This window comes from Chelmon rostratus, chromosome 2, assembly GCF_017976325.1.
Source record: "Chelmon rostratus isolate fCheRos1 chromosome 2, fCheRos1.pri, whole genome shotgun sequence".
NCBI lineage: Eukaryota > Metazoa > Chordata > Actinopteri > Chaetodontiformes > Chaetodontidae > Chelmon > Chelmon rostratus.
Genome location: NC_055659.1, coordinates 21,684,482 through 21,703,297, shown reverse-complemented (window position 1 = coordinate 21,703,297; position 18,816 = coordinate 21,684,482). Strand labels below are relative to the sequence as shown.

The 18,816-nt window shown below is 41.1% G+C and overlaps 2 protein-coding genes across 6 annotated transcripts in view; both read left to right on the top strand.

Moving 5' to 3' along the window:
- The first annotated feature begins 70 nt into the window (after positions 1 to 70).
- Positions 71 to 2,219, top strand: LOC121613341 (beta-crystallin B3-like). Of its 2 annotated transcripts, XM_041946703.1 has the most exons (6): positions 71 to 425; positions 829 to 910; positions 1,031 to 1,146; positions 1,284 to 1,416; positions 1,494 to 1,636; positions 1,784 to 2,219. In XM_041946703.1, the coding sequence occupies exons 2-6, from the start codon at positions 836 to 838 to the stop codon at positions 2,070 to 2,072; spliced, it is 756 nt and encodes a 251-aa protein (XP_041802637.1). In that variant the 5' UTR covers positions 71 to 425; positions 829 to 835; the 3' UTR covers positions 2,073 to 2,219. The 2 variants fall into 2 exon arrangements, with proteins under 2 accessions (XP_041802637.1, XP_041802631.1); XM_041946697.1 differs by lacking the exon at positions 71 to 425 and having other exon boundaries at positions 776 to 910.
- A 1,324-nt stretch (positions 2,220 to 3,543) lies between these two features.
- cita (citron rho-interacting serine/threonine kinase a) overlaps positions 3,544 to 18,816 on the top strand; it is a 38,054-nt gene continuing 22,781 nt past the window's right edge. For all 4 annotated transcript variants that reach the window (XM_041957997.1, XM_041957981.1, XM_041957989.1 and 1 more), the window contains exons 1-14: positions 3,544 to 3,645; positions 3,920 to 4,042; positions 4,182 to 4,323; positions 4,715 to 4,890; positions 5,735 to 5,836; positions 8,470 to 8,612; positions 8,966 to 9,059; positions 9,145 to 9,351; positions 9,564 to 9,717; positions 11,032 to 11,221; positions 15,559 to 15,664; positions 16,234 to 16,377; positions 16,574 to 16,693; positions 18,096 to 18,266. In XM_041957997.1, coding sequence (XP_041813931.1) covers positions 3,941 to 4,042; positions 4,182 to 4,323; positions 4,715 to 4,890; positions 5,735 to 5,836; positions 8,470 to 8,612; positions 8,966 to 9,059; positions 9,145 to 9,351; positions 9,564 to 9,717; positions 11,032 to 11,221; positions 15,559 to 15,664; positions 16,234 to 16,377; positions 16,574 to 16,693; positions 18,096 to 18,266 — 1,851 coding nt within the window. In that variant the 5' untranslated portion in view covers positions 3,544 to 3,645; positions 3,920 to 3,940. The remainder of the gene's footprint in view (positions 3,646 to 3,919; positions 4,043 to 4,181; positions 4,324 to 4,714; positions 4,891 to 5,734; positions 5,837 to 8,469; positions 8,613 to 8,965; positions 9,060 to 9,144; positions 9,352 to 9,563; positions 9,718 to 11,031; positions 11,222 to 15,558; positions 15,665 to 16,233; positions 16,378 to 16,573; positions 16,694 to 18,095; positions 18,267 to 18,816) is intronic.

Genomic DNA, 18,816 nt, shown 5'->3' with positions numbered 1-18,816 from the left:
CACGTAGAAGACAGGAAGCCGGAGAACAAGATAGCTGGGTGGGGCCAATACTGCTGAGTGAGACTGATCTCTGTTCATTCTCTTGGCAGGCAGTCAGTGCGTGTGCCCACTATAGGATCATGGTCAGGATGGCAGCATGGGCAGAGCTGGGCAGCGTTTGCCAGTGTGCCAGGGACAGAGGGCAAGCCTATTGAGAAGCAGTGTGATGGACACAATGGGCGCGACAGACTTGCTGCATCAACAGGCTTTTTGCTGCTGTGGCCAGAAATAAACCATAAATACCCCCACTGGCCTCCACCGACCGCTCGCCAGGCCTCCACACCCACACACACCCTCACAGTGAGACAGACAGAAAAGAGAGAAAAGAAAGAGGAAAGACGGAGAGCGTGGCTTGTACGTGGTGCAGTGAAGCACAAGCCATCCAGGTAAAAACAAATGAAGATCATCCCTCTCTCCGGCAGGTCTTTCTATTTCACCCTCTCCCTGTCCCCTCTTCTATCTGCATCCAAATGCTTGTTTCTTAAGTGACATTTTGTGCATTATTAATGTGTTATTCTTACATATTTATAACTGACACAAGTAGGATTTGTGTGAAATAAACAAGTGAGTGTGCAAATGTCTTGCAGATATATTTGATTTGTGGAAAACAGAATTATAGGTGACCAGTTCTGATAAAAAAGAACAAATTTCTGTCTCAGCAAGTCCTTCCTGTGGCCATGTTTTAAAAGAATGATAATGTCTTTTCTATAAATTTAACAATCTATGAGGAAAAAGCTATCTAATGTAGCCACCTATGGCACTAAACAATCTAACTGCTGTGCTTTGTAGAGGGAAAATGACAGAACAGCAGGGAACCCCAGACCAGGTGAGAGCAGAGAAGGGCCAAGGAGGGGCCGGAGCCACATATAAGGTACCAAATTGAACAAGGACTCTGTGTGTGCTGAAAATGAACTAAGTCAGAAAAAGCCAAATTTGGACTTTTGTTTATGGTGGAGATCACACATCATCCGATTCTCTACCTGTCTTGCAGTTGGCCGTTTTTGAGTTCGAGAACTTCCGTGGAAAGAAAGTGGAGTTGTCTGGTGAATGTAAAGATGCGTTTGAGAAGACACAGAGAGTTGGCTCAGTCATTGTGGAGTCGGGACCGTGAGTAATCCAGTGTCCCCTCATCAAGTCTCATCAATTTTTACTGCATATGTGTCCAGTTTCCTAGCTGTTCAACCTTGTTCAGAGTTAATGTGTGCTTTTACTGTATATGTAATGCATTTTCTCTGCATTGTCAGATGGGTGGGGTTTGAGCGTCCAGGCTTTGCAGGAGAGCAGTTTGTGCTGGAGAAAGGGGAGTATCCTCGGTGGAGCACCTGGACCAACTGCCAGAGTAGCTACAGCCTGAGCTCATTCAGGCCTCTGAAAGTGGTCAGTATTGTCAGTGTAACATTAACAGATGTAACTTCCTGTCAAATATGCTCAAGCGTGGTGTTTTTTCTCTCCAGGACAGTGCAGATCATAAGCTGCACCTGTTTGAGAATGTAGGCTTTGAAGGTAGAAAGATGGAGATTGTTGATGATGATGTCCCCAGTCTGTGGGCTCATGGTTTCCAGGACCGTGTGGCCAGTGCCAAGGCTATCAATGGAACGTAAGCTGCAACCTTCCCAGTGATAAATATTTTAATAGTAATCATTTTTCAACAGAATTTAATGAATGTATATTTTTATGAGCACTTATGTAACCCTGTCCTCTCTCCCAGAAATGTTGCACACTACTTTTTCTCTTCCCTCTGAAGGTGGGTGGGATACATGTATCCAGGCTACAGAGGGCACCAGTATGTGTTTGAGCACGGAGAATTCAAGCACTGGAACGAATGGGGAGCCACTGCACCTCAGATCCAGTCCGTCCGACGTGTGCGGGACATGCAGTGGCACAAGAGAGGGTGCTACATTGCCCCTGCCCCTGCCCCTACACCTCCTGCTCCCAATCCCACTCCCACTCCAGCTCCCGTTCCCGCCCCCAACCCCACCCCCGATCCAAACCCTACTCCCAACCCCAAATCCCAAACTCAACCCCAACCTTAATACCACACCTCCAGCACCTCCTACACCAACTGGGGCAGGCTTAAGGCAGCTGGCCAGTCCCTGGCTGCTTCACTACGCTCCCTGTTAGTCTAGAATATCTGACCATGCAATTTTGGAAAACTGGAACTGACAATAATGAAACATGTAAATCTGTTGGAAATAAAGGTTTTGGTCCTGATTTTGGTTATGTGCAAATAATTTCATGTTATTTATTATGCATAAAGGAATATTAGGGATGCTTTTATGGGGAGTATTGTAATGGTTCCATAATTGTCTATGAAGCTAATAAGGAGCAATAGTGATAATTTAGACTGGGAAACAGCGTTAAAAGATGGTGGTAATTATGCTTAAAGGGGCACTCCACCAATTCTACACATAAAGGTCAGTTTAGGGACAGTATACAATGGTTAGGGTGGGAAAGGGGGCTAAATAAAATTCACAAAAAGCAAGACCTTGCCCAGTTTCATTATATTTTCACCAATGCTAGTAACACGCAACACGTCAGTGTCTCTTAGTCCAGTTGACTGGCACAAATTCAAATCAGAATCTTCACAGCCTCATATGCATATGCAAAGCTGTCTAAAATTACACTGATGTTTAACACATCAATTCTCATTAGCCATCAAGCATCTAAGATGTTCATTAGGACAGATCTGTTATTTCTTGTCTGCAAATTTTTGGTTTCATTAAATTTATAATGGACTTACATCATAGTACTGATACACACACATAGCATCATCAGAAATGGGACACTTCAATTTGCACAAATCCATTTGCCAAATTTCAATATGAAAAATAAAAAAATAAAAATCTGCTCTGTAAATCATTTTGAAATGGTTCAGTTTAATTTGTTTAATGTAGCTGACCCTGCTACCTAAACAATTATGACTTTTAAACATGTAAAACCAGCCAATGGTTAAATGGACTTGAGATAATAAGTTGAATAAACTTACAGAGGTGAATCAACAGCTGTTCATGAGAATTTGAAGAGGCTGCACAGGATAGGGGGAAAACTGATGCACTCAATCACTTGAGACTAATAAAGATCTGCATGTATTTTTCATAAAGGAAATTTTAATGTGGAGGAAAATAAAGCCTTGCTACAGACATCCTCTGCATGTAAAACACACTTTCATGATCCTTGGCACACGTGACAGCCATCTTTTCGACGTAATTATTTGACCCCTGCTCGCATAAAAAAAAGTCAGACTACCCATAAATATAAATTATAATACCCTTCCTCTTTTTGACTTGTCTCATCTATGTTTTGAATGAACAGAAAAGCCGTCCTTCTGTGAGAGGGTTTCCTGAGACTCTTCCGTTGTGGTGAACAAGGGGCAGGCTGAAACATCAGTCATTGGTTTAAAACAACAGTTGGGCCCGCCCAGAAATTCCATTGGCCCAATCAAACACCACCTTCATTCAGCAGGCTCGAGGGATGAGCGGCGAACGCGCAAAATTTGAAAGTTGACCGGAAACAACGTTGGCCGATAGGAAAACAGTGTGTTCCCTAGCACATTAATGTTTCTGTCGGTATTAAAAACAAAATTGTAGTTACCTTCATGGCAGTCTGGTGAGTAATCTCAAACCGTACTGTTTTGTCTCTGCAAATATACCTCAGAGATACATGTCGCGTTAACGTTTTTGTTTGTTAGTAAAGTTAGCAAACGCTAGCTAACATAAACTAAGCATGCTAACGGGACGCATTGTTGACATTTGTTGACACATTTTCCCCCTTTGGTCTTTCTGTAACCTCCATGCTACCTTCGTAGATTTAATTCATCTTACACGTTAAATTTAAGCACATACTTAATTTCACTTCGACCTACTTTGTGTCACTCGCTAAGGTTATCTGTTGTTAAGAAGACATGTTGAAGTTCAAATACGTGAGTCAGGGAAGCCTGAAAACCCTGCCTACTTCTGCGGACCCCATCACCAGCCGCAGCTCCAGACTCAATCAGGTGTTTCAGGTAAAGCAGTGTCTTTATTAAATGTCCCAAATGCCACTAACTGTACGTGTGCATCGCCTACACTTTAAATCCAGCCGCAGTAACTGACAGTAGCTGACTTCCTTTTCCTTTTCCTTTTGTGTTTATGTGTTGTCCTCAGGGCCGAGTCAGCCTGTGTGGGCAGCAGGGAGGATGCACTGTAGGTCGGGAAGAGTTTCTGGAGGCTCTGCTGCTACTGTACCAAGAGTGCACCTCCCCAGAGCTTATGAAGATACACAATGTAGCAAACTTTGTCAATAAGTGTAAGTATACATTTAACACGTGTAGGATTTCTTTTAATCAATCCAGTATTATTCCCACCACATTAGTTCATACTTATTTATGATTTTTTATGATACTTTTATTCTGTTTCCAGTTTGCAGCTTTTACAGTATAAAGTTACATCTTTCTGAAACAAAACAAAAACAAAAATTCAGATACCATAATTACCTAATGTTGACCATAAAAAGTTTTAGAAAAATTAATTTAATACTTATACCAGTAGTATGTGCATGGCACTGTGTATCTCTAATAGAATATAGTCTTGTTTTTGGGGCACATTTACAATTTTACATCCTAAAAGTTGTTTCACTTCATTCCACAGAAGCAATGGATGTAAAACCTTTGTGTGTTTGCGTTTGTCTTGCCAAACAGTTTCTGAAGTGGTCTCAGAGCTGCGGGCCCTGCAGCCTTGCCTTCAAGACTTTGAAGTACGTGCAGTGGTGGGCCGTGGTCGCTTTGCCGAAGTCCAAGTGGTCCGGGAGAAGGCCACCGGGGATGTTTGTGCATTGAAAGTCATGAACAAGACTGTATTACGCACTCAAGAAAATGTAAGACTCATATGGTTTAGTAAGATGAAATACTGTAACAAAGTGGTAAAATGTAAAAAAAAAAAAAAAAAAGATTTGAAAAAGATATTTTTCATATTTGTTTTCCATTAATCTTTTGGCTTTATCACATAGCAGGCCTTTTATATCGATGGCCTTTTTATATGTCATAGTAGGAAAAACACAGGTGAAAAATCTTATGAAAAATTGTTCACCAACAAAAAGACATGAAGAAGAAAACAAATTAAGAAGAAAATTGTGTGCACACCTGCAGCTGTCGGACCCAAAACGTTGTGTTTTTAATTTTTTTGCACTATCCTCCTTCCAATAATAGTACTGTGTATTAATCTGCATTATTGGTGCTCCAAAGTCGCAGTCTGCAAAAGGCCCACTGGAGGGTACTGTAGGGTTGATACAACAACAAAAAAATCTGGGTACATCATTTCACAGCTGTGCACCCTGGCATGTGACTAATAGAACAGATCTGACTCAGAAGAGTACATGAGCTGCAACATGAGTCCGAAGTGAGTAATCCAATGAACGACTTGTATGATCAAGAAATGTTTTGTTCATGCCACCTGTGACTACTTTACTGAACTTTAAATGACACCCGGTTTATATAACTAGCAACATGTAATAAAGCTAGGAAAGGAGGGCAGGAATTCTTATCGTCAAAATCTTAAATTATATTTAAACCCCACTAAAGCTCAAAAGATGGTAGCTTTTCATCATTTTAGACAGATGAGTTTATGTGGCTATTGAATTACTCATCATAACAATTTGTGCAGGACTGCTGTTGCTCTTATTTAATGTATATATACAGATTGCATGCCTGTTTCTTCTCCAGGTGGTTTTTCATGAAGAGGAGCGGAGGATCCTGGCTCTGAACAGCAGTCCCTGGATCCCACAGCTTCTCTCCGCCTTCCAGGATAAAGAACATGTCTACCTGGTGAGGGTTTTTTCTGATCTTGAGGATGGACTGAAATTACTATTTCACATATATTTCTTTTTGTCAGAAGAATGTTTTAAAGGTCTTTTGCAAACTGCCATAGGCCAAAGGAGGGTAATGGGCTAATAAACATGCCAAGCAAATGGCGCACACTATGTTGTGCTTTAGGGGAGTAATGTACAGTACATTTTAAAAACTACGGTCATAGTACAGGGCTTTACGGAATGGTGTGGAGGTAGTCTTTTAAATGAATACTAACTGAAAAAAATTAGATGTCATTGCAGTCCCAGCTCAACAATTGTTTACAAGAGAGGCTGTTTTAACCGCAGATTTTTGTGTTGTCTGAAATATCTGTTGCATTCAATTCACCCACAATAGCAACAACCATGGTTTAACATTGTTTAGAGCAGAAAATGACATTAATTGCCACGATGTTATTTTATAGGTGTGGTGTCTTCACTCAGGGAATAATACGTTTTAAAGGGAGTTGTTTTCAAGGTAAATTTTTGTATGAGTTGATGGCGTATTCACTCAAAATCTATAATCACATTTAACATATTTTTAGTATAAACCTGTGAAAGAGCAGTGGCATAAAAGGATCCGCTGAGCCTTCCAGTGATGACGGTTAAAATATGTTATTTGGTATAGTCTTGTGGTATCTGGTTGATAGTTACTTAAGTTAAAATTATACCCCTTCATGTTGCCGGCTACGTATGTTTAATATGTTATTCTTCCAGCATTTTGGTAAATATCCTTGCTTGCCTTCAAAACCACAGTTAGATGAAAAGAGAAGAATAGTCAGGATGTGTTGCAGTTAGTTGAACTCAAAAACCAGTAGCGCATGGGCTGATCTTCAAAAGTGAGAAAAATCCACCTTCCAGCAGCTCCACAACTGCAGTCACTGAGCCCAGTTAATGTTACTCTAAATAATCTCTAATGTGTAATAGTTCCCTGCCTCTACCACCACAATATCTTGTTTTCGATTCCTATACATTTTATGTGCAGAGCTCAACATAGCTTGTGTTTTATATAAAGCAGTGTACAAGACAGCTGTATTGGAGGGTGTTTTATTTCCCCGAGTTTCTTTCACAGCTGTTTTCCTGCAACATAACTAATGGAACAGTTGGATCAATCAGAATAGTACATGAGATGAGGTACAGGAAGGGATCTGAAATGAAATTAACAACTTGTATGCAGAGGAAATGCTTTGAAGTATGGGGGCGGGGGGTAGTTAGCCTCTCTCAAAAGTGGGGGGAAAAAATCACCTTCCAGCAACTTCAAAGTTTTGTTGTGTTATCATGTTAGCTTCCACCAGTACAGGCGAGAGTCACCAGGGGTTTTGTTCAGATTAACGACATTACTCAGTGCTGGCATCTCTTCTGAACAGGACCTCTGGGGTGCAGTGTGCAGCCTTTGAGGCTGGTTGTGATGTCGTTGCAAACTGCAACTAAAATCGTAGTGTCACTTTCTGGAAACTACGACTGAGAAAACACAGAAAAAGGTGACAGTCGAGAGCCGAGCTAACTGTTTCCCCGAGCTTCCTGTGCTTCATCAATGGGTCAAACACCCTCTGGATCTCTGTACTTAATGTGGATATGTACAATGAATGGATTATCTTCATATTTGACTCTGGTTAAGGAGGAATATTTCCCCAAATGTTAGTGTCCCTCTAATAGTCTAATATTCAGCCATGAAGCACACCGTGTCAGTTTTGTCCTAACCTCACAAAGATCTGTCTTTTCTCTAATAACCTGTTAGACTGACTTAGGGTGTAGGAAGAATTGTACTGTCTACTGCCCTTTGTTTTTCTTTCACTCACCTACTCCTTATACCTCCCATCATGCCCTCTGCATGTATGTCTCCATTCTTCCCCATCCTCTCTTTTCACTCCCCCTCTGTCTCACTCTGCTCCCTAACTGAGCATGGAGGAAAATAAAAAGCATCCATCTTTATCCGTGTGTCAGAGAGGCACCCAGTCTCCCTGTTGCTAGGTAACACTGGAGAATGCTCCTGTTCATTCAGACTCGCCGACCATTCATGCACCAGAGGCTCTCGCATGTTATGGCTGTATGGCTGCCACCATATAGCTCAAATCAGCCTGACCAATGCCTTTCAGGATGCAAAAAAGGGAACTTGAGTCAAACATGGCCAAGGTTGATTTGTATTTCCAAGCATTAAAGATGCATATTGAGGGTTGTTGTTTTTTTTTTTTAATGTGCATTTGCCTTTGCTTTGATTGTAAACATTTCTTGTTTTAGCCCATGATCTCAGATCTCAGAAGACTATCACATGTATTGTAGGTGTATTTTTAGCTGATGAAGACCAATCCTCTGACTGCAGTATCACAGATAAATCTGCAATAGTATCCTGTGTTGCATAACTGAATCTATAATGAGGAGAACCACCCCATAAGATTAATCTGAATAGAGCTTTGATGTAAGCTCAAACACATGTGCTCCTACACTTAGTTTTTCTTTCTAAATATAGGCCTAATTATAGGCATCCATAAATGTTTCAGCAGCGTGTGATGCCTGTTCATTTTAATTCTAATCAAACACACATTCATTTAAATTCCAAGTGTTGGCCATAGTTTTATACTGTCAGTTTCTGACTGCATACAAATGTGTCTTTAGGCGATGGAGTACTTGCCAGGCGGTGACCTGATGTCCCTGCTGAACCGATACGAGGATCAGTTTGATGAGTCCATGGCTCAGTTCTACTTGGCTGAGCTAGTAGAGGCCATTCATGCTGTCCACCAGCTGGGCTATGTCCACAGGTAAGCTACTTCAGCTACTGAAGCCAACCTCACTAACACAAAGAAGTAGGGTCAGAGATCCTAAGCTGGTACTTGTACTCTTACATCTTTACTAAATATCATTCTTTGTTTGCCTTGTGTTTTCACTTGAAGGTCAAATACTCATAATTCAGGAAAACACTAACTGGGCATCAGAAATGTAGCATTGTAATGTAACCTAGAGCGCTGAGTGTGATGTTATGTAACACAAAAACATTGCTGGAGTTTACAAATGTATTCTATTATCATCAGAGCAGCAGACATATTACAGTACAAAGGCAACAAACAGCTCTTTAAAAGCGGTATCAAATCCCTTCTAAACTATCCACTTGCAGAGATGTCAAACCAGAGAATGTTCTCATCGATCGGACTGGTCACATTAAGCTGGCAGACTTTGGATCAGCAGCCAGGCTGACTGCTAGCAAAACAGTAAGTAGATTACAGAGTTTGCTCTATATGTTAACTCCAGTATGCTTGATGGTGACATCATCATGTTTTATTGATGTGTTTCCAGGTGGCAGCTCCCACAGTGCCTGTTGGGACCCAGGATTTCCTCTCCCCCGAGGTCCTGGCGGCCATGAATGGGGGCTCTCACAGCACCTACGGGGTTGAGTGTGACTGGTGGTCTCTTGGGGTTATAGCTTATGAGATGATCTATGCCAGGTCACCTTTCTCTGAAGGCACTTCTACCAAGACAATCCACAACATCCTCAACTTTCAGGTACACAGGCCATCATCATGACTGTCACTGACCTTGGTCACTGGCTGTAGCTGATGTAATGTCTGTAACTTAAATTCCAGATGAATGAAGAAATAAACTCTTTACCATTAGCTGTATACTAAGTGGAAATATACAGTCTGATTTACCTGAAGTATTATCTGATCAGTCTATGCATTATGGAATGAATCCTTGCCTGTGTTGTTTGCCCCCAGCGTTTCCTTAAGTTTCCGGAGGAGCCGCGGGCCAGTAAGCAGTTTGTAGACCTGCTGCGGAGATTGCTGTGTGGAGCCAAAGAACGACTGGGCTTCCAGGGACTCCGCTGTCACTCTTTCTTCTCCAGTGTAGACTGGAACAACTTAAGACAGGGTGAGAAGTTCCCTCTCCCTTGAGTCTCTGTTCTTCTGTCTTTCCAGTCAAAATGCTCAATTTGGCTTGAAATGACACAGTGTAGCTGTAATAACACTACTGGACAGATGATATACGACTAGTTGCCACATGTTAATGTTGTTTAGAATGTACATAGGTATACTGTGTGCACATAGACAACACACTGCAATTGCGTTGCCAGTGGTGTTGTCAGTAGTAAAATAATGAGATTCTGTGTGCCGTTGGCAGTAGGCCAGCTCTTTCCTGAGGAGGAGAATGGGAGGGAGGCAGAGACAAGTAGCAAGGCAGACAGAGTAAAGATCTGCATCTCATCCACTTCTCAACAGACGCAGCACAAATCTTTTACACTAGTGACACGCTCTCTGTGGCGGAAATACATGTGCGTTTGTTGGACGTCATTGTTGCTATCAGATCTGAGACTGAATGACAAAGGGTTTGACATTTTCACCAGACCGGCTGTTGGAAAACACACCCATAACGCTCACATTAATGGACATTTTCGGTGAAGCATGGTCACTTAAAGAACTGCAGCTCCACAGTGGCTCTGTAATTCAAAACGTATAGCTGCAGGGGGGCAGCGTGTTTATATTGCTGTGCCGAGTACCTTGTGTCCTCAGATTAATAAACCCTTGTTTTTGTTATTCTGAAGCAATTATCAAACATCGCCATGCCGGTCAATGTCTCTGAGCTGTTTTCCAGTCCTAATATTCCTATCAACGCTGAATACTAATTAATCTAGTTGTTTGTTCAAAATCCTCATGATTATCAGCAGACTAGGACATAGTGTTTGAAATGCAGGAGCTTCTTATGCCTGTGTGTGTTGAAGAACAGATTTATTGATTTTTTTATCTCAATGTTAATTGTATTAATTGATTGTCTTTGAGTAGTAAATATCAAATACAATCTAAAAAAAAGAATCACGTACATAAATGTTTGTATTAGAAATACACAATTGCTTTGTTGATGATGGGAGACAGATAGAGCTTTATGCTTCAGCTTTGGCTCCAGCTGATTAGCTTGCTCTGCTGCAGTGAGGTAGAGCGAGTGAGCATGTGTATATGAGAGGGAGGGAGGGAGGGAGGGACAGAGAGGCAGCATGTGCATCAACGCGCGACTTACCGCACTCTAGGCTCCCACCGCTCAGCTCCGTTCCTCCTCCCTTCCTTTCTCTCCCCTTTCTCCTTGTTGTGTTTTTTTTTTATTTTGTCCATTTTTTTTTTTACTACTTTGTCCGTTGCTGCCTCCTTTTTTCTTGCCCTCTCTTACTTCCTCCTCTCAACCTTTCTCCTGCAGTTCTCCCGCCTTTTGTTCCTGCGTTGCACGCTGAAGATGACACCTCTAATTTTGAGGAGCCGGAGCAGGCAGCCCCCCGGCCAGCCTCAGCAGCCCAGCGAGGAGCTCTGCCAGTGGGCTTCCAGGGCCAGGATCTGCCCTTTCTAGGTTGGTTCTTCAGCAGAGCGTTGTCAACATTGGCCAAAACTGAGTAAGTGCTACGTGTTTACTAGACATTGTTTCGTTGTTTTTTTTTTGTGTTTTTTTTAAGTCGACCTTTTTTCTGTAATGCAGAGACCTCATGTATACACCTCTCTAGCACACCTTTGTCAGTTTAAGACCCCATGCTATCGTTGGCTGCCGTTCTGCCATTCAACTCCTCATTACCATGGCAACAAATTCCAGGTAGCCTTGTTTCAGGTGACCTAGTGTGGTGCCCTGGGCAGTTGGTGTTGTGTCCCTGTCATTAGTGTTGTGCCTGTTGGGGCCAAAATGGGTATGGCCATATGCTGTGTCAGACGAGGAACGAGGGAGGGGAGGGATCTCCCTCTTCTCTGGTGCTCTCTTCTTCTGATTCCTGATTTTGTGCTTTGGGATCAGGCATAGTTGATCTGATGCATAGATAGATGGAGTGAATGGACCAGAGGATGTGAGCTGGCATTATCTTGCCATTGGCGCTGATTGGTATGCGGCTGAGTGTGTCAATGAGGTTTGCCTAGAGGTGGAACCCCAGACATAGACACACTCCCACCCTTACTGCTGTTATTGTGCTTGCGCTGTTACTGTGCAGCATAATGGGCTTCTGACTTTTATAGCATGGGTTTTGGGACTGTAATTATCCCTAATGGTGTTTGGCTTCTTAACCTCTGATGATAATGCACGAGGATGGGTTTCATTTCTGTAGCCCCATGGCAGTGCTCTAGCAGGTTAATGGTCCTGGAGACTGCGGATCATGACAGCAGCAGCAACAGAAAGGGAAGAAAAAGCGTTAGCAGATTAGACAGGGTAAAGGATGAGAGCTCAGATTGGGGGAGAGAATCTATTTCTATGGTTACTAACGTGATGGGTTTTTTTTTCCTCCTAGTCCCCACCCCCATCTTTACCCGTCTCCTCTCTTCCTCTTTTTTTTCCTCCTCTAATGTCTCTGTCCCTTGCTGTTACACCACCAGTCATCTGCTCATGGTTTTTAACTGAAGCCAGTCATTTTCTTTGCTGCGTTTGATTAAGAGGAGCTCAGAGCTCATAGAATGTGTCAAATCTGTGTGTGGGTGCATGCATATGCGTGTACACATTCTCCATTACAACCCCAAAAAGGAAGGGGAACTGGATGAACCCAGAGCCCGGCATAATGAAATGCTAATCATGTGTTTTGGGGGGTTCCTGACATTCTTTTTTTCATTCTGTGTGAACTTGTCTGTCTAATTCCTCATTAGTAAAACTCAACAACAAAATCCCCTTACAGCTTGTCTCAAATTTAAAAGAAACTATATGTGTATTTTAAATCATGCTTTGCAAATATAAACTTCTGCCCTTTTGTTTCCTAAAAATGTCCTCAAAAATCTAACTTAGGACGACTATGAGGTATTTTTTGTAACATCTTTAAAATATTTTTTATCAACTGTGAGTACATCTTTGGTTTTTGTGTCAGATGGTCAGTCATCTCACACTTTGCCCAAGAACAGGATATCTTGATAAGTACTGACCAGATTGTCATGAATGGATACTGTCAGATTGCCATTATATTCATATTCATAGTTCCCGGAGGATGATCCCAAATAATTCAGGTGACCAGCTAACTTTTCATCTGGTGCCATCATCTGGTCAGAATTTCACCTTGACATGTTATCTCGGCAAGTAATAGCCCATTTTTTAGGTTTTCTGCTGAGGACTTTCATGATCTTTGGAGGATGATTCTCTAAGTTTTTAATGACCCACAGCCTTGTCTCTAGCGCCACCCACAGGACAAGAGTGGTATTTTGGCCCAATGTGCTTTTTTATTTTATTTTTTCAAATAAAAAAAAAATCAGAGTTGTTCATTTGTGTTTAGATGATTTAAATTAAAATGGACCCATTTGGTTTACTACATACAATTTTCACACATTGTTGGAGTGAAATGTCAGCCAACACAATACTAGCCAGCAAAAAGCATAATTAATAAGGACACATGCAAGAATGTGTTTCAGTCACAGGTAACTGAAACATCAGGTTTTACCCTCCTCTTTGGAAACCATTTGTTAAAGTGTATTCGGGCTACTGTGTGCCACATTCATTGCATGGTATATCTTGAGGTATTTATTTGGTTATTGTTTTTTCTGCATTGTTGGTAACACTTTATTTGAAGAGCTGTGCATAAGACTGACATGACACCTGTCATGAACATGAAGGAGTCTTTTTGATGTTTGTGTCTTTTGTCACTGAGCATCATTAAGTGTCATCTGGTCAATTATGTCATTTTTAATGGGGTAGGGGTTCATTGACCGAATGATACTTAATGAGTGTCATAAACATTCCTTCATGTTCATTATAGTGTCGTGCCAGTCTTATGAATAGCCTTTCCAAAAAGTGTTACCAAGTTGTTTTTTGGTGCTTTTATTAGTTTGGTTTAAGCATAGGTCTGAAATGACAAATTACAGCATTTGGTGATTTTCCCCTCTCTACAAAAATGACTGAAGGGTCTCTTTGCGAGCTTGCCTGTGTGTTCTGATTTGTTGTGTGTTTGTTTGCATTTTTTTCAGTGTGTACATGCTTGTGTGAATGTATGTGTTCTATTCTTCTTGTTTACCTGATCAGTGCTGCAAAGCCTTTAACTTGCATACTTTCTCTGAGCCCCCCATCTCTCTTTGATTCTCTTCAATAATGCAGTCTGCACTGGCTACTCATTTATTTTCCCTCCACAGTACAAAGACAAAACAACTACCATATTCCTCAGTTAGGAAAAGAGTCGCCTGGCATTTTCTCTCTTGCAAAAATAATTATTTTCTATTTTGCTGGCATGATTTTTAGAACAGTAAAAATATTTCCCATGCCCCTTTCGCAGCATTATTTATATTCACTCCAGCTTTCGGTTTAAAGCATATACAACAAGAAGTGTGTGTGGGGGGGGGCAATAGAAGATGGTAGGGAAGAAATGCATCCATCCTCCATATTCACTTTGAGTCCAAATTTGCCATCGTCTTTGACAAAGACACAGATAAATGGAAAAACCATGTGACTGAATCCATTAAAACCCCAGCTGAGGACATTTTAATTGTCATATTATCTGTACAGTAGCCCCCCAAAACTGTTGAACTAGGCATTGAAGAACTTAATGAATTTTTATGTCTAACATAAATTTTTAATTGGCAGCAGATTCAGCTAGCTGGAACACCTCTTCATTTAGAGCCTGTGAAAAAGACTGGTTGGGGTGTTGCTGTTTTGTTAGTGATATGAGCCAAATGTGTGTGTGTGTGTGTGTTTCCGTATACTCCCTCTCTGTATTTATATATACACAGTATATGTACTGTATATGGGCGTGTGTATGTCAGGGGGATGTTTCTCGATGCAGAGAGGCAAAGGGAGCAGTGCTTGCTTTCGTGATTATTTTTAACACTGTGACTCAGTCTGACTCAACTTTATTAAAGATCCCTCTGCGGTATTTGTGAACTCATTCATACAGGCCCATTCATTTATTTAGAAGACTTCTGTTTCAGTCATTTCTCTGGTCAAGAGAAAGCTGAAAATTGACTTTGTGCTCTCAATTACTCCCAAAGAATGGAAACAAAATAGGACATCGGCTTCCGTAAACAAGAAAAATGAGTGAATTGGACTCACTACAGAGCTCTGTGCAGACCAACCCCAAGCAAAAGCATAGCCCAAATTCTCCTGTCATATTATTTTGTCAGGCATACAGCATATACTCCCAGGTCTACATGGCTGTTTTGTTCATGTAATCTGTTTCAACCTTAATGTACCACAATGAATAAAACATAATCGGCTCTTTCTCACTTCAAAAATGCTCCGTTGAATGTTATCCTAGTTGTTGTCAGTGTGCTTATTGTTATGATGAGATATTCTTCTGAGTACTTTTCTTTAAAAGGAAACTGGAGCAAATGCATGTTTTTATGCTTTCAGTGTCTGTTGCTCATGTATGATGCGTGGGTGTTGTGTCTTCATTTCAACCAGCCTAACAGCTACGATGCTGTCAAGGCTTGCCATTACATGATGTTGCGCTATGTCATGATGAGGCTTTCAGTTATCCTCTTTTTGGTTGGTTGATATGATTTGAGAATATGTGATATTTTTAATACTTGTTATGTTCTTACACAAAACGGCATTCATGTATGCTTGCAGAATCTGAATTTGTTTGAATTTGGCAATATACTTGTCTGGACAGTGGAAGTGTAGCAAAAAGTTGTGCAAAGAAACACACTGGTAATACACATAACATGTGCACCATGTTTATTTTGATCTTTGTCATTTTTTAAGCACAAGGCAGATCAGACATGTAATATTTGTGTGAAATATTTGGCTAAAAAAGAACTGAAGAACATCTATATATGTTGTCATCAGGTCAGTGACCGCAGGCCTCAACTCTCCTGCTAAGACCAACTCCATGGAAAAGAAATTGCACCTTAAAAGCAGAGAACTACAAGAAACTCAAGACAAATGTCACAAGGTGAGGGGTGTGCCATTTTTGCTTTAATTAATGTTCATCACCAGCCTTTATGAAAAACAAGTCATTCTTATTTTCAAATGCAAGAGCAGCTCAACAAAGCACGCCAGAGATGACAGAATAAGACAGCTGATGGCTAACTGGCTAACTGTAAAACTGTATTTTTGTATTTCCATATTGCAGAACATTGTTTTGAGCAAATGATTCCGTCATGGGTTTTATTACCAGACGTCCCGAGTTTATTCAGGCTGTCTGGCTTAACACAGATCAAGCAAGCTTCTGGTGCTCCTGTAAGGAGCCAAGCTAATCTTGTTGCTTACACTACAACTCCAATTTTCCTTGAAGCATTCTGAGATAGGTGATAGTAGGGTCAAATAAATCAGCTATCATCAGAATCTGTGGCTGATGAACCATCCTCGCTTTTTTAAATCACCACTTTAAGTGCCTTAACGATTCAGCCGCATTTAAGGCAACCAGTGTAACAAAAAAAAACAACCTTTAAATACCATTGTTGTCTAATTTCAGTGAAGTTACAATGAAACTAATTGTGTTGTTTTCTCTGGTGGACCCAGATGGAGCAGGAGATCTCCAGGTTCCAGCGTAAAATGACTGACCTGGAGTCAGTGCTCCACCAGAAGGATGTAGAGCTGAAGGCATCCGAGACTCAGAGAAGCATTCTGGAGCAAGACCTCGCCACCTACATTACTGAGTGCAGTGTGAGTCATAATACCAACTGTGTCCGTGTGTGTGCAGAATTTAAAGAGGTGTTTAAACATAATAATGCTCTTAGGTAAGTTTGTGTGTTTTTTCACGTATTGGTGTGCTTGTGTGTCGCGGCCCTCGACACCTCAAAAAATCAGTATTGATTTGAACGAGCAGCAGCCTTGAGTTTGTGTGCACATGTGTTTGCAGAGCCTAAAGCGAAGCTTGGAGGAGGCACGTGTGGAGGTCTCCAGAGAGGATGACAAGGCCATGCAGCTGCTGCACGACATCCGCGAACAGAGCAACAAGCTGCAGGAAATTAAAGAGCAAGTATGTAAATCTTCTCATTCAAATGATCCTCTGTCTCCTCCCTCTCATCACGATAATGATGTGGTGCATTTTGGAGATTTTTTAGAAGCACTTCAAGGTATTTATACTAAAAATGTGTGGTGAAAGGGAAAAATGTCTCCATACTGCATACATGAAGCCGTCTTCGCCATCTTATTTGAGGTGATTCTTCTGCTCTTCATAGTGTTGTCTTTTGCCATCATATCTATTAAAAGAGTAACTGAAGCAGGCAGGGCTTCCCCTCTGAGGACTCCCTTGTCCTCAACACTCATAAAGGTCATCTCTGCAGATGGCATCCCTGCAAGGTACAAAAAGTGCAGGAGACTTTGATCATTACTCAGGAGATTCACCCACCTCCTCCCGGGGGAATGACACACAGCACTGACAATTTTTTAATCAACATCTATGATTCAAATTACAGATTAAAGTTGAACTCAATTTTTTTTCCCACTACTATCCAAAAAAACACTGACAAACATGAACCCCTCATGATCAAGTTCATTGTTCAGCGTAATATGTTGACTCTTCAAAGGTTTTTATAGTTGCTTATAATATGGTTCTTATTGTTTTCACTTGTAGTCTCTGTAGTGTGAGCGCAAAGTTTCTAACCACAGCTTTAAAGTGGCATTCTTTGATTTGTTACCTTTGATTTTGAGGCTTTTGGCGATAAACGGTCATCGCTGCAGTGCACTGCAGTTTCTATAGAATGCTGCACAATGAAATAGTGTCAGCAGATCTGTGAAGTATATCTTTGTCTGTATAGCACTGGCAGCAATTGTTGCCTGTGCTAAGAGCACAGTTCCTCTGTTCAGGCTGTGCCAAACAAACTTAAGGTGCACGTAAAACCTAAAACCTAAATAAAAGGTTAGATTTATCTACGAAAAACCCACTGCATAAACCGACTTCCTGAAAGTTGGCATATGTTGAAACATTTCTGAGTTCAATAATTTTGGAACACAGTGTAACACAATGAAAATGTCATGGATTATTCCATCCTTAAAGAATATTTTCAAAATAAGCACTTTTATTTTGCTAAGAAAGAAAAATACATTTTCCAAAAAAATAAAAACTCATCTTGTCACTTAGAAGACAACAGTGATTTATCTCCAGCTTGTACAGAATAAGTGTGATCACAGCCTGAAGTCTTTGGACAGAATTCAAAATACCAGTTATATGCAAACAGCAGTTCAGGTCAATACACAACTCCGTGTCAATATAAGGGATATAAATTTCTATAGAAGGGATATACTCTAAAATAATAACAGTGGTAGTGAACATGAATTCACTTGATGAAACTTCTTGCATGTGCATGAATATACAGTCAATGTCAGAAGTCAGTTTTTGTTCCATATCGGTGACCACTGTGTGCTGTCTATGGACTCAGGAGTACCATGCCCAGCTGGAGGAGATGCAGGTGACCATCAGGCAGCTGGAGGAGGACCTGTCAGCAGCCCGACGCCGTAGCGACCTCTACGAAGCTGAACTTAGAGACTCCAGGCAAACAAGTGAGGAACTCAAACGGAAAGCTGTGGAATACCAGCAGAGAATCCAGAAGGTATGTTTGCACCAGAGATACTTATCGGTCACAGAATGCAAATGTGTGTCTAGTAACAGGTGGAGGATTCAGTTTTTGTCTGAAGCAATATCACTGCCTGAAGCGTGGCATTTCTCTCAGACTCTCCTGTATGCTTTGCGTCGCTGTAACTACCTGCGTAAAACTTCAAAAAACAGACAGATAAAATGACAGTTTTCTATATGAAACCGTAAGTAAGGGACACAACTGTCAGCTCACAGAAAAGAAGAGGTTGATTTGTGTGTTGGTTTTATGTCACTCTCTTCTTTGAGTCTTCCCCTGGTTTAAGCTAATAGCTGAAGTCATAGTTTGTGAGAGCCAAGCACAATCTCTGCAGAGCCTATATATGTATGATACTGTCCTTTCCTCTTTGGTTTGTTTTACAGTGTCTGATAAAACTCGATGCCATCAATCCAACATTATTGAATTTAAAATTGCAGACCACTTAGGTAATCTGACAGACTAATGGACTTAAATGGCAAATGTTTTCTGTAATTGTAATGGAAAGCCCTTACATTTGATGCTGCTCTGC